Below are 21,408 nucleotides of genomic sequence, written 5' to 3'. Positions count from 1 at the left end.
TAGTCTAAAAAACAGATCACCTCATCTTGAATTCAGGAGACTTTTTTCATTGATAAAAATTATTTACTATGTAATGCCCATATTCATTTATATTATATGTATTTTAACTAAGTATGTGTAATTTAAACTAGTAAAATCCATATCTCTAATATAGTGAAATAATATATGAATATAGTTTAAGGTAGATTTCTTAAATCAATTTTGACCTTGTACTTGGATCCTTCTCCAATTATCTGTAATTTTTTCTTGCCTCCAAATCCTTCCCTTTTTATTATTCTGTTCCCCTCTGTATTTAAAATCAAAGCACAAAAGAGGCCATAAAACTAGGTTTTGGTAGATGTTGTTACTGGTGTATTTGAGCTCATTTTATGGGCCTCGTAAATATTACCCCCTTTTCTTTATAAATGTAACACAACACTGTTCCCTAGGCTGAAGAGTAAACAAAAATGCACATGTTGCAAAAAAATAGTGTATAAGTATATATATTGTTATAACCTTGATTATAGGGACCAGTGCGTGTTTACCTTTACCAGATGCTTTTTGCTTAAGTCCCACGCTAATTTATCACATTGATTCTGTGCTAATACTAGGTTTGCAGTTGCACATTTAATAAACCCATTGCTATTTTTTTGCAACCTGAAACATATTGTATCAAATATAATTTAGCAAATCAGTATTGCAACTTTTTGCACCAAATTAGCTATGCATGACATATGTTTAAATGCCCTTAAGGAAGTAGGAGAATCCCGAATTCAGGGTATCTGAAACACAGATAATAGGAAAAAGGGACGCTAAAAAAAAATTATTGGATCGCTTAAGTACGGCTATTTAGCTGTAAACGTAAGACTGAATAGTTGTGCAGACATTGATTTAATTTACAGCTGAACTCCATGGTAACATGTAGCACACAAGTACCAAGCACAGGTCTAGTAATGTTGCTCTGGAAGTAATTCCAGTGTCCCTGTTATGTAGTGTTCCCCGGAAGTAGTTCCAGTGTCCTTGTTATGTATTGTTCCCCGGAAGTAGTTCCGCTGTCATGCGTTTCATTAAGTTCCTGGAAGCGCTGCCTTGTTCCGCGGGAAGTTTAAACTGTCTGTGTGCCAGGAGTCGGCTGAACGCGATCATGGCGGCCGAATCCCGGAGCCTGCTGGAGAGAATTTCTGCTCGGCTGACGGGGACTCGGCCAGTAAGTGGAGCCCTGTGTATGGGGCTTAGAAGTCACAATAACGCACATTTATTAGGGGAGACCTCGGCTTATATCCTGATTATATCTTTATTGCAGTCTCAGTCAGGACAGAAGCCTCTTCCAGGGGCTCAGGACGTGCTGAGCCCGGACTATGAGGAGGGTTATAGTCCACAGCTGGCGCCTTGTGTGCAAGAATTGGTCCTGACAGACTCGGAGTTAGATACTAGCCTAGAACGAAGAGCTGGAGAGCCAGGTATCGCAACACAGTGCAAGAATTTTACTGCATTTCTGTCCAGTTACAGCATATGATTTCCGAAGATAATTGAATATTGCAGCAAAAAAAATGCTTAATTGTAAACGTAAGATGAATGTCACCTTTCAGGTAACATGAGGAAAATTGGGATTTTTGGGGGGAATTCAATTGACCGCAAGTTTTCATTTTTGCCGCAGTGTTAAAAAAAAAAAATTCCCACTGGTGTGATTGTTTTTAGCTAACCCTAAGTAAAAAAATCATGCAATTAAATTGCAAAACGGGTAATGCTGCCCCAGCGTGTTAATCATTGGTGCTTGTGAATTTTTAGGGGATTGAAGGGGAGGGTTTAACTTGGTCATGTATAAAACAAAGAAAGGATTGGCATACATTAGATTGCATTACACAACCTTTCTATTTTATAATATCTACATACAGTACTTTCTTTTAGCATATTTATTTTTACTATTTTTTTACTATAGAATCATCTATACTATGTCAAAACACATTGGTGCATACATATTAGTACAATAAATATAACACTTAAAAAATAACTTGCGGTTAATTGAATACCCCCTTTTGGTTTATCGTCACTGTATTTTTTGCATCATTTTAAAATTTACTGAAATTATTTTGTTTTTTTTTTAGATCACACCAGCGCACTGACAAATACGCATTTCAGTTTTATACTGAATAAACCAAGGTATCCCATCTATACATGAGAGGAACATTTTTATATATTATAATATTTATAATATCTATATTTTTTCTTCCCCGTTTATATTGGCTTGTTCTAACAATAAATGTTTGATTACAGTACAGCTTCTAAATGTGAAGTTTTCCTTTTGTTTTTTTATGTACCCAAGCCTTATTAGTCCCAGAAATTAATATTTTAGCTAAGTCATTTAGTTTTCCTTGCAATTTTTCATGTGTTGTGCCATTTTGTAAACTGTAATTATTTTTTATTTTTATTGCTCTCTCAACTATACTCTTTGGGTATAAATTTATGTAAAGGAAAGAGCGTAGGGCGTTTATATAATTGCAAATGCACTTAGTTATTGATATTGTGCATATATAAGGGAAATCTTTATTTCTGTTTTAACCTTGCTAGAGGAAATGCATTATTTCTGATGTATATATCTGATACAATAAGCCTTTGTTTAGGAAGTCTTTTGTGTATCTTGGTTTAAGGAAATGCCTTGTTTGGGGCTTTGCAACTTTTCTTGGGTTTTTTTTTGGGGGGGGGGGGGCGGAAATGTGTATTCTGCAACTGTTGGAAGGAAGCAACCATGCTAATCTCATGTTAATTAGACCTTTTGATATGAGTATGTAATACCCCTCAAGGAAAAAGTAGGGGTAGTTAGACTTGCTGTCAGATGTCCAACATAAGAAGCAGGAAATCACAGCAAGGTTTTAGCATATCACAGATGAGCGTAAATATTGTTAGCTTTGCATTATATGTAAATCCATGTTTGGGTAAACAAATTGCATCCTGATTCTAAACATACCCTTCTCAGCAACAACAGACAGGGTGGCATAGGCGGTCCATCCTGTCACAATCATCCTCTGTGTAATGTGCAAAAATGTTTTACTTTTGAGGTATTATAACGACAATATATTATGCAGCTCAGTACACTGAGGGTTTCATAACAAACAAATAACATGCAATGACCTAAAACAGTAGATAAAAATGGCTCTGCCCAAATGCACTTTTACAAATATATTTATTAAGCTTTCACAGTGCATTGAGTAAGATGTGTTAAAGCAGTGATGGGCAAACTTTTTCAGCAGCGGCCCAAATAAAAAAGAAAAACTTTAGGCTGGCCAATGTAATTTATTTAAAAACTCAAATATCGAAATATATAATACAAATTTTTTGAATAGGACAGGAGGCTGTTATATAGAAGTGTTACCTCTATAAGTGCAGCGATTGTACAGACGCAGCACTTATTTCAGCAGGTTGTTGCAGATCTGTCTTTCTGGTGAGCCACTAACTGACAACACAGCAGCCAATCGAAATCCGCCTTAGTATATGGCCCAGCCCATCTCTTTTCACATGACTTTCAGCCATTAGGGGGTGGGCAGGTGTTTGAGTGATTGACATACGAAGTGTCATTTTAGGAAGGAGGATGAAGTTGTAATGGAAGAAATAGCTGGGAAGGCATAAAAATGAAGGTTCTGACACACAGGGTCGGCCCTAATAATTTTATGCATATTTGAATGAAATTTTTTAAAATATTGGCAGGCCGGATAGAACCTCTAAGTGGGCCGGATCTGGCCCGTGGGCCGTAGTTTGCCCATCACTGTGTTAAAGCATCTTTCATGTCAGTCAATAAAACTACCTTGTCTCTATAATAAGTAATTGGTCTATCATTTATTTTCTCTTTACCTTTAAATTATTTTCTTTCATATTGTGCAAATTTACTTTTATTGTATATGTGAGCAATTACGATTTTGGTTGACTTTTTTTTTTTTTTTTTAGATCCACTGTGGCGATATCTGATTCCAGTGATGAGGAGTTTGAACACTGTATGTGAATGTTTGTTTTCCTTTTATGTTTTCACATGTGTAAAAGGGTCCTACACTCTATTATTCTACTGTTACCAAAGCCTTTGACATTGTTAACATTATGATTTTTTTTTTTTCCCGGAATGCGACTTGTTCCATTTCATTCTGTTTTCTGCATGTAAATGTATCGAGAAGCCTACAGTGAACACTAAAATACTAGTGTTTGTGTCTGTGTTTTTGCTATTATTAAAATGTAGGTAATACACCAGTGGTTATGAGGCCTTACTAGTCTGAGCTTTGAGCTGGAACATTGCTTATTTGCACAAGTTGTTGGGTACTTTACTGGAGAGGTATTTATTTCTTGTAAAAAACATAATTTTGGTTGTGAGCTGCTCAAAAGCAATTATATTGTGCCTTTAAATGTTATCAATGTTCGCTGCAGTTAAGAAGATGTACTTTGTGAGTCCCTCTCCTTTGTATCCCAACATTTGCTGTATTCTGCACTTAATACAGTCAGAAACTGTGTCAATCACATTTGATGCTCTTCTGCTTTCTCTGTAGCAGGGAAGATCCAACACAACAACTCTAATACCTCCTTAGTGTCGCATTCTTTTAGACACAACATATATGCTTTTGTGTGTAGCTTCTTCCCATTAGAAAGAAAATAATTTCCTCCTAAGTTAATTTTCTTAAAAAAAATGCAAGTTTTCAAGTATCTTCCAAATTTTCTAGGTTTTCACACCTTGGTATAGAATTCTCATTGTGTGATTTAATCTCAACGAGATATATATCTGTAGACGAGTCTTTGTATTTACCATTTTCCTTGATCTGTTTCTTAAGGCTGCTATTAGTTACTTATAATTCTGCTCAGTGTCCTGCTGGTATTCAGTCACATGACACAAGATGTATTGAACAGAGAGGCTTGTCCTCCCTGTGCCCTCAAATGGCATGCTGAGAGTTGAGCCTTTGTGTGTCTGATAGTCGCCCACCCTTCCAGGGGGATTTTGAAAATAAGACCATGATTTGTAGGAAGACGGCTAATAAAATAAATGCATGCTTAATAGGTATTTAACTTGCTAATTAAAGAAAAAGATAAATCTATGTGGGATTGCTGCTTTAAGGATTCTAGCCATTTTATTAAATTTGTATCAAGCGATCACTACTTATGCAGGCAACAAAAATATAGTCTTCACTCTAATGCATTCTTGTTTCCATTCTTAATATAGTTTTGACACAATTGAAAACGCCCAAACCAGCACTGAGCAAAGGTTTGGACAAACAAGGCAACAGGTAATGGAAAACTAGGTATTGTTTATAATGATGCTGCCAAGTTATTTTTGTCCATTTATATGAAAGAGCAATGACTTGTTTTTGCATGAGCCTATGTCCTCTAGGGAAACCGTTTTGTTTTTCTCTAGGTCTCCTCTTCTATGCACAATAGTGCATAATTTCCCTCAATTTCTGAGAGATAATGAGGGCAATGCCCTGCAAACATTTACCACTTTTATGAGAACTGATCACTGGACTGCTGTATTCTGTTAGTCAATGTTTATAGTATTTCAAATGATCTCCCCAGAAAAATCAATGTAATATATCACAGTAACGATAGGACTGTAGAGAAAAAAGATTATCGGCAAAATAACTTATCACCATTGTTTTACTCAACATAGACAAAATGAATTAATACTGCTGTGTCTTGAATCAATGTACATAAAGGATAATAGGATCAATAATATCTATATAAAGTGCATCCTTTCTACTGTGTTCCAAGTGTGTCAAGCACTTCATTGGGTACAAAGGCACGGATACATGAAGACTGGCATTGTAATTGTGTCCAGTATGCTGTGAGCATGGTTAAATACACTGTATGTAAAATGCTGCTCTACCTAGTGTGCGACACAATCACATACATGTGTTACCTTACTTTATTAAATTTAATCTATTTTGTCTCAAGAGTAACCATTTCAATTCAGAACTATCTGTTACCAGTGACAATGTGTTTTCAAGGGGGGGGGGGGAACAAACAAACACCCATCCATGCATTTTCTGTTTCTGTGACTGCTGTAATTTTTTATGCTGCCACCACAATCCTTACAATTATTTTTGCTATGTTTTATTTTGAGGGTCCAAGTGCGGGATTTTACCTACTTTATACATTTTTCACTTTCTGGTTTCATAGTTTGAGAGGCTTCATCGTTGATTCAGATGATGACTTTGCTTCAGTATTATCTAAAAGTGTGAAAGCAGCCAAAAGAAAAAATGGTAAGCATGGTTTAAATAGTACAATGTTCTAAATACAATCCAAGTATAACTGGATTTCAAGTCTTAATACTGTATTCATGTAATCTGTAGGAGTCAAGACTTCTGAAACAGGGCCTGCCGGTCCTCTGAAAAACCGTCCTGGGATGCAGTGGGATTCCCCAGTATTTGTAAGTGACAGTGATGATGATTCTATTGTTATAAAAAGTACTTGGCGTGAAAGACATAAAACAAATCGAAAGGATTATGGGCAGAAGCTGAAATCTCAGAGTAAAAATGACAAAGAAAACTGTTATGAACCACCAAGTGACAAGTGCTCAGGTACACAAGAAACTGGCGAGAGGCCAGCTGTGCGTAGCCTGTGTACTCCTGGGAGCTCTGATGAGGAATTTGAGTGTCTAATGGATCGCATTAAAAACCGGACAAAGCCTCAAACGCCGGGATCAACTGCAAGTAAAGTCAGACCAAAGACTGCTGTAACAGGTTGGCTTGTTAAATTGTTTTACTTCTTATATAGGTCACATACTCGCCTTTTTTGAGAAAATGTAAAGTTGAGCTAAATCCCAAAAAATATATATTTTATACGTTGTAGAAGAGGGGAACTGTATGGTCTTACTTTTTTGTGAGTGTCAGAAAAGCGTTAATTTCAAGAAGTTTCTCAATGCATGGTGGTGAATGCTGGCTTATTTCTCATATTTCACATCCATCTCCATGCTTGGCCCTTCGTAGATATTAATACCGCCCTGTTAACAACTATGTATGCTGCAACAGACTTCTTATTTTACTTAATTTACAAGTTTGAAGTCATAAATTTTGGAAAGTACATACAGAAGCATTTCTATTATCCAGTTTTCTTTTCTTTCCTGTTTAATATATAATAAAAAGTTTCGCCCACTTTGAGATCTCATCACTACAGCTCCCATTCAGGCGAGCAAAGCTACCTTAGGTTAGTTGTGCGGAGCTGTTTATATGATCCTGCTGGTAACATCTTTATATTATGCAGAATGTAAGATATTTTGTGACTTCTTCTTTTGTGGGCTTTCTGCTGCAATTAGGGGTTATTGTAGATCAGGTCTAATAAACGATTGTTTTAATTCCATTATGAAAGAGACCATAGGCTAAGATTATGGAGCATTACCTCACTTCATCTATAAACACGTATATAGCTTTCATATTTTTGTATTACCTCTATTTATAACCGCACATGTCAAGTAGAGGTCATAAGTAACAAATAAACACTTACAAGAAGTTGCAGACATAAACATGTAACAGGAGATTTTTTTTTTACAAAGATAGAGGCTATTGAAAGTCCAGGGACCAGCCAACGAGGATTAAGGGGTAAATGTATCAACCTGCAGTATTATAATATGGCTGATTCTCATCAACTTTTGCCAGCAGGATTTAGAACATCAATTTAATTAAAGGAACAATCCGGCCCACAGTGTGCAACTATACAAATAATAACTCCAATGATATATAAGCATCCACTTACAAGATCTTTTAAGAGTTGAATAAGCAATAAACTCAGTTTTTTTGTTTTTTTTTTAAATTAGTTTTCTTATCTTTTATCACTTAAATTTGTGTACACAGAATGAGAGAAGGAAGAAGATAGAAGACTCAAAGGGATAGTACTCTTAATCTCGGTAGTTTAGATGGGTTTCTGTGTAAAGCTGGATATACACTGGCATTTTTTCAGCCAATTATCGTGCCAATCACCCGATAAACGACTGTTTGGCCAGTTATCGCTTCAGTGTGTATGCTTACATGCTGAACGACAGTCGTCCCGCGTACCGATCGTCGTTTCATTTAGTTTGTCGGCATGTTTAATAATATCGTACCAATCACCTACCGATCAGCTGTCACAGCTACCTGTTACTCCATTCAGATGCATGCAGTTCCTCCAGCTGCCCCTCTCTCTTGTCCTTCATTGCTGCAGCTAACCAGATGGAACTAGAAAGTTGCTTGACAGCGTGACAAACTGCAGAAAGCCGGAACTTCAGTGCAGACCCTTCACCCCTGATAGCACATGACTTCAAATTTCTTGACAGGAGGAAATTTATTACAGAGTCACAGGGGATAGCGCAGAGTGCTGGTGCTGCTAGCATGTTGCTTCAGCCACGGATCCTGTCATATGAATTAGAGGAGACAAAGATCTGAAGGTAAATCGTTCTAGTGTGTACACAGGAATCGTCATGCTGATCAGGGCTTTTTTGTTTTGTTTCTGTTGTGGAGAAAGTTTGTAAAACTATCACATCGTTGGAAGTTTCTTGTAGTGTGTACCTAGCCTAAGGCTTGATACACATATACAAAATTTCTGTTGATGCGATATCCTTAATCATTTTACCAAGGATAAAAAAAAAGTCTCGTTCAGCATGATGAATCATAGAGAGCGAGAGAGACACACACAATTTAAGTTCAAATCCGTGCTCTTCATCTGTCATAACCATTGGCTGAAAAGATTGGTCATGAGTGCGTACAGACTGCAGATTTGGAATGACCTTGTTCCATTGTTGAGCAAGATTTTTATTCCGGTTTAAAAATCAAATCAAATGAGCAATTATCGCTCCAAAGCACATTGTATCATTGTTGCAGCGTACACACTAATGCAATATCGGGCCAAGCGATTGTTTATCGTGTGATTGGCTCGATAAATGGCTGAGAACACTGTAGTGTTTACCGAACCTAAGTGTGAATGAGATACATGAGTTAAAGAAAACCACTTTGGCTAACAGACCACCAAACTGGTTTGACAGGGCATGTCTAAACTGTAGGTAGCAGTAAAACAAATCGGGGTCAATATCCATACCCTCAAAAGCCAACTGCAGCAGATTCCATGTTGGGACAGCCTGTCAGAAGAGAGGTGCTGTGTCTCTGGAGACTTTCGTACCCAGCAGAGTTTGGAATGGAGAGCTAGAGGACCCCGTTTGCCCACTAAGGAATCCACACAAAGCAATGGTTGGGGAGTCTCCGACCCATTCTTTTCAGGTGCACTGTGCAGCAAGGTAATATACTCTCAAATTACAAAGCGCTTGACCTGTACAATGTAGACAACTTACTACAAGCTTAACTATCAACTGAGGCCCAGATAATCTAATGGTCAGATCAAGGGATGGCTATCAATATTGGCATTGAAGTAAATGGCTGCAGCTTAAGATATTTTCGACCCAAGAGTAGGATCTATGCGGATGAAAGGAAAGTGTAATCCTTTGATTTTGGGTTGATTGCCATCTAAGAGTCAGTTGGAGAACAGATAAGCCTCCGCCATATGTTTGATTACTGCCTTAGAGCCTGCCAGAAGTGGCGAGATGTGTCTAGGGTCCGACCTATCCAAGTTTGCTGATAATAAAGTGGTAAAGTACCAAAAGTAAACCCTTTTGTATCTTCAGTAGTTCTGAGAAAAAGGTATTAAAGAAGCCTACTTACCAGAGTTAGAAGTGTAAACATGTAATAGTGACAATATAAATATTAATCTGTTATAAATTAAAATGGTAAAGAAATACTAAGTAAGCTGTGGTAGCAGTTGTTTAACCTCTGAAAATAGTCCCAAGTATAAGATGAGTCCAGTTGATGTGATGACTCTTCTGGATTTCCGCGTTGCTTGTCTCTGACTTTTGGTGGCGTCCTGTACAGTTACTTGTCTGTCTCAAACATCCATGATCAGTCTGAATGGGAATCCCCACCTATATTTGTAGCCATTCTCATGTAATGCTCTTGTTACCTCTCTGAGGTTTTGCTGATTGTGGAGGGAGCAAGCTCTTGCAATATGAGTTGTTCTATTCCTCAAAGAAGATGGAAGTGAGATTCCTGCATGTAGAAACTATTGTTGTCCTTTGTGTTTGAATACTATAAACTTCAGCATAACATCTCTAGGAGGCGCTAGGCTTTATGGTTGAGTGAAGTGCACTATGCACCTGTTCAATCTGGTCTGTGAGGCTGGGACCAATGAATTGTGAAATATGTGTATGAGATATAGTTCAAGATTATTAGTATCTATTGTTTCAGGTATATTATGGATCCCAAGACTATTTCTTTGTTCCTAGTTATTGAGGTTTTGGTTTTTTTCTGTCAAACTATTTTCCTTTGCAAGTGGTCCATTTTCTATTGCTGCTTCTTTTAGAAATTTGAAATTGAATTCTGTTTGTCTTTTGGGAGCCGTTTGATAACATATTCAACCTCTCGCTGGACCAAGGGAGGTTAAGTAACTCCAGACAATTTACATTTGATGAGGGACGGTTCAGGTGGTGGAGGAATGCAGATATATGGAGGCTTCTGTTGGTTGAATATTGTCCTTGTCATCCAGCGAGTTATAGTCTGGCGTAATATTTAGCGAAATGATTGGCTATAGCATAGGGTTGTAAATCTTATTACCTCTGAAGTCATGGAGGGCTTTCATTCAATTTCTGGCTTGTTTACCTCTAAGTTTGCGGGCCAGGAGCTTTGTTACCCGTGGAGTAGAATTTCTGTCTGTTTAGTGAGAGATGATTTCATGCGTGATATAAAAAGGGTATTGAGCGGTTTCCTAACTTCATTTATTTCTCTTTGGATGGCTTTGAAACTACAAAACCAGGCGCGCCCCTCCAGAGTAGCGAGACTGGACTCAAGGGTTTAATGGTGGGAGAGGTACTGGTTTTTTTTTGCTTTTTTTTAATGGGCACCTATTTGGATGGACGAGCCTCGAAGGACTGCTTTCAGCGCGCACCAATGAGTGGAAAGAGAAGCGTCATTAGTCTGAATATATTGTAACAGTGCTTCCAATAGGGCGACCATGGGTTCCAAGAAAGTAAGTAGATAGGCTGGCATCCGCCAAGGTCTCGGGGGAACTTTAGTAAGCTGTAGGTTCCAGGACCACTCTATTGGAGCATGGTCTGTCCATGTGATTGGGAGTATGTTAATAGTGCCAGTGTGCTGAAGTGTCCATTTGTCTGTCAGGACCATATCTATTCTGGAGTATGTGTTGTGGACCATGGAGTGTATTCCCGTGTGCCTGGTGATTGAACCAACCAAACGTCGTATAGATCATGTTCCACTAATGATTTATGAAAAGCGGTAGAGGGGCCAAGGGTGGGGTCAGAGCCCGCCAGTCTCTGAGGTCTGGACTTGTCTACGGGTCTAGTCAGGTTGAAGTTGCCTATCATAACCAGATGGCCCCTGCGCACTTTATGTATCTTGTCACATAGTGTCTTAAGAAAGGGACTTGGGAGTTGGAAGCATGTATAGGGAGGCTATGGTCGCTAGTTTGTCCTCTAAAAGTCCAACCAAAATTATAAATCGTTCCGATTTGTTTTCTGTTTTTAATTGTAGGTGGAAACGGACACGGGCACTAAACAAAACGGTCACACCATTCTTTTTAAAGGGACCATTAGCAAAGTAACCCAGCGGGTATCTTGGGTCCCAGCTGGGGGAGCTCGGGACGGAAAACGTGTTTCTTGGAGGGCTATAACATTTGCTCCACGTCTGTGGAAGGGTGAAAGGGGGAGGGCCTGGTTGGAAGGGTGAAAGGGGGAGGGCCTGGTTGGAAGGGTGAAAGGGGGAGGGCCTGGTTGGAAGGGTGAAAGGGGGAGGGCCTGGTTGGAAGGGTGAAAGGGGGAGGGCCTGGTTGGAAGGGTGAAAGGGGGAGGGCCTGGTTGGAAGGGTGAAAGGGGGAGGGCCTGGTTGGAAGGGTTAACGGGGGAGGGCCTGGTTGAAAGGGGGAGGGCCTGGTTGGAAGGGTGAAAGGGGGAGGGCCTGGTTGGAAGGGTTAACGGGGGAGGGCCTGGTTGAAAGGGGGAGGGCCTGGTTGGAAGGGTGAAAGGGGGAGGGCCTGGTTGGAAGGGTTAACGGGGAAAAAGAGAGGAAACAACTAAACTGACCAAAGGAACGGGATCAGATTATTTCCCACAAAGGAAAGCGTGATCTTCATGTGGATGGGTGGTGAAATCACCTTGTCAAGGGGGATATCGATTGAGTATTTGGTTGGCTTAGGGAGGTTATAGTTGTACACCTTCACAAAAGATTTGCTTTTAGACCACTTGGCAATCCTCTTGCCTATGGTGGCAGTTACTTTGTGAGGATAGCGGTCAATGCCAGCAACAAGGGCGTGGCTGTACTGACTATCTGAGTTGCCATAATCAACATTCTTTACAATGACAGCTTTGCCGCCTGCATAACGTCCTGCCAGCACAAGTACGACTTTTCTTAGTTTCATAAACTTGCCCATTTTCGCTTCAGCTCAATGGCCTCCATAACAGAAAGGAAGTAATTGTGGCTCCTTCTTCTGCTTTTTGAATAATTTTACAATATCCTTTCTCAAGCTGCTAGTTAGCTTTTGGATCTCTGTAGTGAACAGGGTCTTTACGTCTGACCCCATCTTCTTTGGTAGCTATGTGTCAATGACTTCTAATGCAGATTTGGAAGCCACTTGGTGGGGGGGATGTATTTGCAATTTGTGATTCTTTGCACATCAGTTATAGCATAAACCCCTATAAACTCCTCTTTGTGTTTTAGAAGTACTTTAATGCATACTGGATTGTGATGTGCTGCCCAGTGCTTGTGTAGCAATTAAAGGTTTGTTTGGGGAGCAACCGCTAAATGTGGTTTGTATATTAAGTTGGACAAAAGTGCTGGGAAGACTGCTTGAGAGTCCTACACTGGCCCGCCAGAAGTATGGCTTTCGGCCTGCTTAGGTTCTCTTGTTGGTGTTCCATGATTAAACAGCACCAGATTAGCTCTCCCATCATGGGATTGCACAAAAATTCCAATGGCCTACATACTTACCAATAGAATGCTGCCGAGATAGTATATGTATAAAGTAAGCTACATCTGATGTACACGGATTGTAAGGGTTTTTTCCTCAGGAGCTTTTGAGTAAAATGTCTGCAATGAGGCCGCATGTAATATTTAAACAAGACTATATGAACACATGATCACTGTAAATAACATTAAGGTTTTGCAATGAAAATGGTTTTAAGAAAATGTACTTACAGAATAGAGCCACCTTTACAAAATCTTTAAATGTAAATTACTTTATTCCTTTCACTAATACATTTATTTTTGTTTTCCATGCCAGAACCAACAAAAGTGCCATGCATTGACCTTACTAACAAAAAAGCAAAACAGAAAACCAAATCACAGACAGACGTGTCAAGTCCATATTTCTCTATAGACGAAGTTCTGAAAGAACCGCTTGATTATATCGAGGGGCCAGCTGCCGAGAGCATGTGAGTTATGCCTTGTGTTTATAAGTCATTTGTTTTATACTGGTCATGGAGCAAATGTTTCAGTAAGTAATGAGAGGAAGTACCCTCGCCTAACTGCTTGCCTATGGGAGGGAGGATAAGGTTTCCCAAAGTGAGCAATCCCTTTAAGTTGTAGAGGACAGTGCGTTGTAATGACCAAGGTGTGTGTATGTTAAGAGGATAAACACTTGACATATATGAAATGTTGGTTGTTTTTTTTGTTTTTTTTCCAGGAGATGTAAAGTACCAGATTGTTTCCTTCAAGGCCTTTCTTGTCCAACATCTCTATATGTGAAAAACTTCAAGCAGAAAAAACATGAGCTGACAGCAAGACTGTACAAACTTTACAATGGCACCATCTTTGAGCAAAAGGTATTCTGTTAATCATGGGCACATACACCAGCATACAGTTTGGCACTTCAATTTTCTTCATATTGTGACTATTCACAAGCTTTTGTAGCAGCATAATATTTTCTATTAAGATAGTATCAATGTATTACGCAGAGCTGTACAATGATGTTTAGGCATATAAGACTCTAATCCAGTGGCGATTACTTTCAGATTTCCTTTCCACACACAGGTCATACCAGTTAACTTACTTGTATGGCTTTGAGTTGTGGGTGGAAAAGTGAGTACCTGACAGAAACTCGCACAAACATAAATCTCCACACAAGCAGGATCCTGGTCATAATCAAACCCAAGGTCACAACAGCACTTGGCAGAAATTCTAACCCGTATTAGAGTAGTAGACATATCCCTCTGTGCAGGTTGAAAAGAGTTGCAATATAATGTGTGATGCTTCCAAGTTCAAAATATAATTCCATAAGAGTGTATTAACTGCTCATCTGGTGATGGTGAAAAACCAAAACTTGAATAGAGTTCTTGTACATCTCATTACACACTATATTGTACTGTTTTTATCAGTCCACTTGCGCCAAGGGATATTTCTCTTACTTTGCAACTGTTGTGGAACTTCCCCAGTCACCGCAAACAAAAACTGAAATTTTACAAGATTATTCATGTGAGGTGGCCACTCTGGCACCAAGGTACATACTCCATATATTTAATTTATTAACAGTCATTTTAGTTGAGCACTGGGGCATGTTGTTTTTGGTTCATGTAGTTTTTGCTTGAGGCTGTTTATTGGTGGTCTCTCCAATAGCTGCCTGACGAGTCAATCAAAAAAATGAAGTGTTTTTTTTTTCATTAATTTACATGTCACAGATGTATGGCTAGTGCATTTGTTATTTACATCAGGGAAAGTTTATTGGGTATTTGTTGAATAGGATAATAATTTAGTCTTTATAACAATATTTAAAAACATAAACCAGCAGCTAAATCAACAAATTTCCTGTGATGCCTAATTTCTCAGACATCTATTGGGAGACAGTGTACCTTTGGGTATAGTGTAGGCTACAGGCATGCAGGCACTTCTGAATAGTTGTTTGTAGCTCCTCCCCCTCTATACCTCGCTCGTGTAGTTTTTGTTAGTGCAAGAGGCCTTTTTTTTTTTTTTCTTGCTACAGCTAGTCAAGGGGGGGGGGGGGAGGGTATTTCGGTGGATGGGGCTGTCCTTGTGGATGGCTACCAGTCTGGCTCTGGGGGGAGGTGCTTTCTCAATCTCTAAGCACTTCCTGTTTAGCAGTCTTTTACTCCTTGGAGCAGTCATTTTGTAGCCCCAGCACTCCTCTTCTCTGTCCTTCCCATCTGTAAGGTACCAGGTCTGGGGGTTAATTTTCTGAGTGGTTAGTTCCTCAGATGGTTAGGGCTCTGGGGCTGCATTGCAGGCTCACTCTATTTTTCTGATTGTGACATGCTTCTGACATCTTGGGTTTTTATTTTCTGTTGCTCTGTGTCAATCATGTCGGATAGGGGGAGATCCTGGAGAGCCAAGGCTGGGTGGGGTTACTTCTATGACAAAGTTTACCAGTGCTGGCTGCAGTGCTAAATTCTGGATAGTCTGATGAAGATGCTTGGAGGGCAACCTGCCAGGATTAGGTGCCGTGTGCACCTGGTGCTCTCGTTTGAGACTGCCCAGGCTAGATCTCTAGAAACATAGAATTTGACGGCAGATAAGAACCGCTTGGCCCATCTAGTCTGCCCATTTTTTATTAGCTTATGCTACCTTAAACCCTATTTGATCATTTATTCTATATAAGAATATGCTTATGTCTATCCCAAGCATGTTTAAACTGATCTACTGTATTAGCCTCTACCACCTCTGATGGGAGGCTATTCCACTTATTCACTACCCTTTCTGTGAAGTAGTTCTTCCTCAAATTTCCACTAAACTTACTTCCCTCCAGTGTCACTGCATGTCCTCATGTTCTAGTACTTCTTTCTTTGAAGAATGTTTCCCTCCTGTACTTTGTTCAAACCCCTGATATATTTGAAAGTTTTTATCATACCCCCCCTTCCCTTCTCTGCTCCAAATTATACATATTAAGATCTTTGAGTCTTTCCGGTTAAGCTTTGTGCTGTAGGCCTTGCACTGTTCTAGTTGCCCTTCTTTGTACAGTTTCTAATGTATTTATATATTTCTGGAGATATGGCCTCCAGAATTGAAAACCGTATTCTAGATGAGGCCGTACCAATGACCTATACAGTGGCATTATTACTTATTTCTTTTTTTTTTCTGCTACTGATTCCTCTCCCTATGCAACCAAGCATCTAACTTGCCTTTCTCATTGCTTTGTTACATTGCTTACCTGCCTTTAAGTCACCTGAAATAGTGATTCCTAGATTCCTTTCCTCTTCAGTAGTTTCCACTATTATGACATTAATACTATATTTAGCCTTTGGATTTTTGAGAACCTAGTGCATGATTTTGCATTTTTTGGCATTAAATTGTAGTTGCCCCTCTCGACCATTTCTCTAGTCTACTTATATCATCAATCATTTGTTTTACCACTCCTGGTGTGTCTACCCTGTTGCATATCTTTGTGTCATGTGCAGTCCTATTGCTCTTCTTGCCCAAACTCCAGAAGGTAGGTCCTTCACAAATTACCTCTGGCTCTTCCAGGGTCAGACCAAGATTCTGCGGTCCTAGAGGACCCCGGTGTTCAGTGGAGCACTTTCAATCGCCGATCTGTTCCACTGTTCAGTCCTTTAAAAGTTTAATGTGTTTGCATCCAGGGATGACAATTTGGGAAGAAAGGTGCTTTGCTCTATTCTGAGCATTTGCATCCTTTATGGCAGCGTTGGGACTTCTCAAGGAAACCCAATGTGCCCCAATAGCCTTAAGAGAAAAGGGTTTAACAGAAGTATAAAACTCCAATTTCTTTGCGTGAAAGCACGGCTTGTTTTTTAAAATTAAACTAATGCCAGGATAGGCTGATTCTAAAACATATAATAATAAGAATGTCATTTATAATTAATATGCAAATGTGATTTTGAAACAATCCCAAATTAAATTTCCAAAGAAGGGGGGAAACTGGACTGTTATTGCCCTAAAGGAATCTGTGTACAATTACCTACATTGGATATAAAAAGTCTACACCCTTTTAGAAATTGTAGATGTTTGCCATGAACCCTCAAATTTTTTCCCCTAAAAAATCCATAAAAAAATTGAAAATACTGTTTGCATAAGTATGTACTCCCTTTCCTAATGGGACTGTAGCTGTTTTCAGACTTAACCAATCACATTCAAAGTCTTGTTCAAAGGTAATTGGCATACACCAGCCAGTAATGAAAGTTGTGATTAGCACCAAATAAAGATCAGCTGTTTGTTGCAATTTTCTTGGTTGCATCCTGGGATATCCACAAGGTACTTTCAAAACATCTACAGGATCTCATTGTATTAAGGTACCAATCAGGAGATGGGTATAATAATTTCAAAGGCATTACATGTACCATGAAACATCATGAAGATTTTCATCAATAAGTGGAGAAAATGTGGCAAAACATGGAAATGCAAATGAAAAATAATTAGATGGGTTTGCACCTTTCCTGTCAACTTTAGAGGGATGTTTGATTCTTGCATTTTGTTAGTTGCCAGAGTTTATTAAAGGTAGAGTACTTGGCATCCATCAATGAAATCTGATACATGTATCAAAATGTTAGTGTAGATGTCTGCGGAAACAAAGTCGACAAATTTGCTAACGGCTATTTGTGCAGTCATTTTACAGTGGAATTTGCAGATTTTTTTTTTTTTTTAAATAAGTTTTTATTGAGGTTTTTAGCAACAAACACAGGTTACATATATGTAATTTCAACAGTATTCGCTTTGGATGGCAAGTGATAAAGAGATTATAACATCATAACAACATATTACTAAGCCAAAGGTGGCTAAATGTGTCAGAGTGCGAACATGCCCATCTACGAAAGGTGGGTATAGCTGACCTGACATATAAAACATAAAGACAGACAGGGGGGGGATATAATAAGGAAAGAATGGGGGATGGCATGATGCAAGTCATCATAATAATAAAAGGCCTACAGCATATACAGAGGAAATATAGAACCTAGCCTAATCCAACCATTACAGATGGCTGGTTCACCCCTGTAACCTAAAGATACATGTTTCAGCCGGATGAACCCAAAGCCGCAAACTCTGGCGAATCTATAAAGTCCAACCAAGGTCTCCATATAGTATAATATGTTACAAAAGAGTCCCTATCTGACAAATATAATTCTTCCATGGACCTGTAATATTCTAATCTCCTGATCCAATCCCGAACATTTGGTGGCGTGGTTGTTTTCCATCTCACAGGTATGACTGCCTTGGCGGCTGATATCACAAATTTTAACAGAGATTTTTTAAAGCAGGAAATAGGCATATCTACTTTATTGAGGAGCCAGTACACCGGGGTATCGGGAATAGCCTGGCCAAGCATCTTCCGTGTGATGTCTATAACCTGCGACCAAAAGGGTTGTAGTACGGGACAATCCCACCAGATATGTAATAAAGATCCTGATCCTGAACTACATCTCCAGCAGGCACTAGACAGTCCGCGAAACATTTTTGCAAGATGTTCCGGGCATCTGTACCACCTGGTAAGAACCTTAAAGTGGGTCTCTAATATTGAGACGTTAGGTGAGCAAGCATGGATTGCCTGGAAAATTTTCGACCAATCAGTCTCTCGTAGTTCGCAGATTTCTTTTGAAGTGTATATACTCGTGAATATGGTGAATGTCCTCCACAGATACTTTCTAACACTAAAGCTTTTTTTTGTATTTACCTTAGCTCCCTGACAATTTGGAAATACTCTGGAATAAAAAGATGAGAAAGACAGCTGGTTACTGTGTTACTGGGCAGAAAAACCTCCCGTCATTACATCGATATGCAAGGATAGAGTTATCCGAGAAAGTCTGTGATTCTGCTGGTATGTTGCAAATTATAACATTTCCTAAACACTGAAAAAATGCATGTACTTGTAATTATGTTGCATGTAAACAAGCCACTGCCGACTTTGACTGCAGACCTTTGACTGTAGAGAGAAAAGGTTGGTCTTTATCCAAAGTAAAAATCAATATTTTCTTCATTCGTCTTTAGATCGGCTTCGAGACACCTTAATCCATGAAGTTTGTCATGCTGCCACATGGCTTATTAATGGAGTAAGAGATGGACATGGTCAGTACTGGAGATTTTATGCACGAAAGGCCACACTTCTCCACCCTGAGTTACCAATGGTTACCCGATGTCACACTTACGAGATCAATTACAAGTTCACCTATGAATGCTCCCGCTGCAGAAACACGTAAGGAGCCGTTTCAATATACTTACAAATGGCTTTTCATAACAAGCCATTTATGAGAAATTACTAAATGTGTGGAGCACATAACCAATATAATAACAGAAGACTGATACAGTTGATCTTCTGTTTGTGTTTTCAGCATGTCACGTTGTTATCCAAGTAATATTTCCTTTGCTTAAATGTTTCCTGATGCTCCGTTTTAGTTTTTCATTTGCTTTATTAAATTTGTAGCTTTTAAGCTTTAGATTTAATCTATACTTTTATATCTGAAACCTTAAAGACGCAAATGCCCTAGCAGTTTATTCAGAGAGCTTCTCCTGTAATTCCAGAATCCGCACACTCCACTATGTCAGGGGGGCTGCTCCTTTTCAGTATATCCCACTTGTTCACTCAGAAAGATACAATCTAAAGGCAAAGAAAGAACAAGGCGCCTCCCAGTGGTGCTGTAACACCATCACCAACACAAAGCCACTTTAGCGCTTTCATGTTGTGTGTCTAGAAGAAACAGCCTCCAGATGGAATGTAGAAATTCATCTGTAAATTTGTTGTAGCATTATTGTTGCTCAGTAATGTGAAACAGCAGGTGTGAAATAAAGTAATGAAAAAAGCAATGCTTTTACTTGGTGGTTTCAGACTAATTGTTTTAATCGACTCTATGGGGGAGTTCCATTAGCCGCAAAGTGTCTCACGGATGTTATAGAGACGCTTTGTGGAGGATATTTTTACAGTATTTGCCGGCAATGTGCACGATGTGATGGCCGCGTGCCACATCACTGGCAATTGAATTCCCACCATATATAACTGTATACCGTAAAAGATAATAAATCTTACTCATCTGTGTCATAATGGTCCACTGTTATTCAAAGTAGATCAGATGACTAACACATAGGGCAGTCGTAGAAAAGAGAATAGTGCAATATTGCTTCTTCAACAACACACCAGTGTTTTAAAACACACATAAAGTGGACTAATACTATCAATTCTTTTTTTATTTCAAGTTTCTGAAAGTGATAAATAGTAGAAATCCTTTCACACCACTAAGAAACTTGTGATGGACTGCACCAATATTCAGAAATTACTGGGAAAAAAGAAATAGATGTCTTTCAAATTTGGAAAATATACACTTGGATATGAAGCTATATGTATATAATTTTGTTTGAAGTAAATATATATTATATAAAGCTCTTGCTGGCTGTTCTTAAAATATAGTATTTATCTAATTTATTTGGTATTTCTCTCACCTCTAGAATTGGACGACACTCAAAGTCTTTAGATACAGATAAATTTGTCTGTGCCTTATGTAAGGGAAAACTGACTCTACTGACACCCACTGGAAAAGATGGAACTCCCTCTTGTAATCGGATCACTCCCTTTGCCAAGTTTGTTAAAGACAATTATGGGTCCACAAAGAAAGAAATGATTGGAATGAGTCATGCAGAAGTAATGCGGAAGCTTAGTGCTGATTTTTCTACCAAGACAAAAATTTGTAATTGAATCCGTTTGAGAATGAACGCTCTTCCTTTATAAATGTTACTGTTGATGCATTAACATTATCAATTGAACTTTCTCTTGTAATAGTATTTCTCAGTGAATTACTTGTAATACAAAGCATCAGGTTTAGGGTTAGAAGTAGAAAACCTTGAGATCATCATGCATCATATTTATAGTTATGATTTGATCCTTTGGTTATCATTGGTCTGATTCTTTGCAAAAAGTAAAACCGCAACAACATCAGTCAACCTTGTCTATGAATTAACATATATGTACGTACTTTTCAGGGTTGTAACGGTGTAGTAGATGTCCCCTTTTATCATAATAATAAGCAGCTGGGTGACTACTAAGACTAATTTCAGTGTCTGAATCCTTGTGAATGTGTGGAAATGTTAGATGAAAGTAATTTATGTTTTGTAAAAGACAGGAATATTTTGTGTTCATGTCATCAGTTGTTTGTGTTTTGCTATTTTCATGTCTGTTTTTACTTGACCTTTTTATAATAAAAATGTCTAGAGATAACTGTCTTTTTTTTTTTTTTTTTTTTTCTCCCTCCTAAATTTTATTGACAGACAACCATATAACTAGAAACACAATTATTAAAAAACTAAATAAGAAATTAGCAACACCTTTGCAACTCAGCAAGTATACATAAATGTATTTCAGTACAATATAACTTTTAGGATTCATACCACTGAGTGTTGTAATAACAATGCTCATCCAAGTGTAGGTAATTTGACTTTGCTTCAGGGGAGCTTCGACATCCCTTCATTGACTTCTCAAAGCTGTGCTGCAATAGTGTGC

General features: G+C 38.6%; 1 protein-coding gene across 1 annotated transcript; it reads left to right on the top strand.

Annotated features, from left to right (window-relative positions):
• The first annotated feature begins 1,000 nt into the window (after nt 1-1,000).
• GCNA (germ cell nuclear acidic peptidase) lies at nt 1,001-21,126 on the top strand. The gene is made up of 12 exons (XM_075184441.1): nt 1,001-1,186; nt 1,283-1,439; nt 2,085-2,139; nt 3,919-3,965; nt 5,171-5,234; nt 6,124-6,206; nt 6,297-6,686; nt 13,249-13,399; nt 13,651-13,789; nt 18,603-18,741; nt 18,912-19,116; nt 20,361-21,126. Exons 1-12 carry the CDS (start codon nt 1,037-1,039, stop codon nt 20,605-20,607), a joined length of 1,827 nt encoding a protein of 608 aa, XP_075040542.1. The 5' UTR covers nt 1,001-1,036; the 3' UTR covers nt 20,608-21,126.
• The last annotated feature ends 282 nt before the right edge of the window (nt 21,127-21,408 follow it).

Source organism: Mixophyes fleayi, chromosome 9, assembly GCF_038048845.1.
Source record: "Mixophyes fleayi isolate aMixFle1 chromosome 9, aMixFle1.hap1, whole genome shotgun sequence".
NCBI classification, from domain to species: domain Eukaryota; kingdom Metazoa; phylum Chordata; class Amphibia; order Anura; family Limnodynastidae; genus Mixophyes; species Mixophyes fleayi.
Note: the sequence above shows the minus strand (reverse complement) of the source record. Positions and strands in the feature narration are given on the sequence as shown.

Excerpts from the sequence above, each read along its gene's own strand:
- GCNA (XM_075184441.1), top strand. The coding sequence starts at position 1,037 with ATGCGTTTCATTAAGTTCCTGGAAGCGCTGCCTTGTTCCGCGGGAAGT. Across the intron at positions 1,440-2,084 it reads ACGAAGAGCTGGAGAGCCAG|ATCACACCAGCGCACTGACA; the intron begins GTATCGCAACAC and ends TTTTTTTTTTAG. Across the intron at positions 2,140-3,918 it reads TTTATACTGAATAAACCAAG|ATCCACTGTGGCGATATCTG; the intron begins GTATCCCATCTA and ends TTTTTTTTTTAG.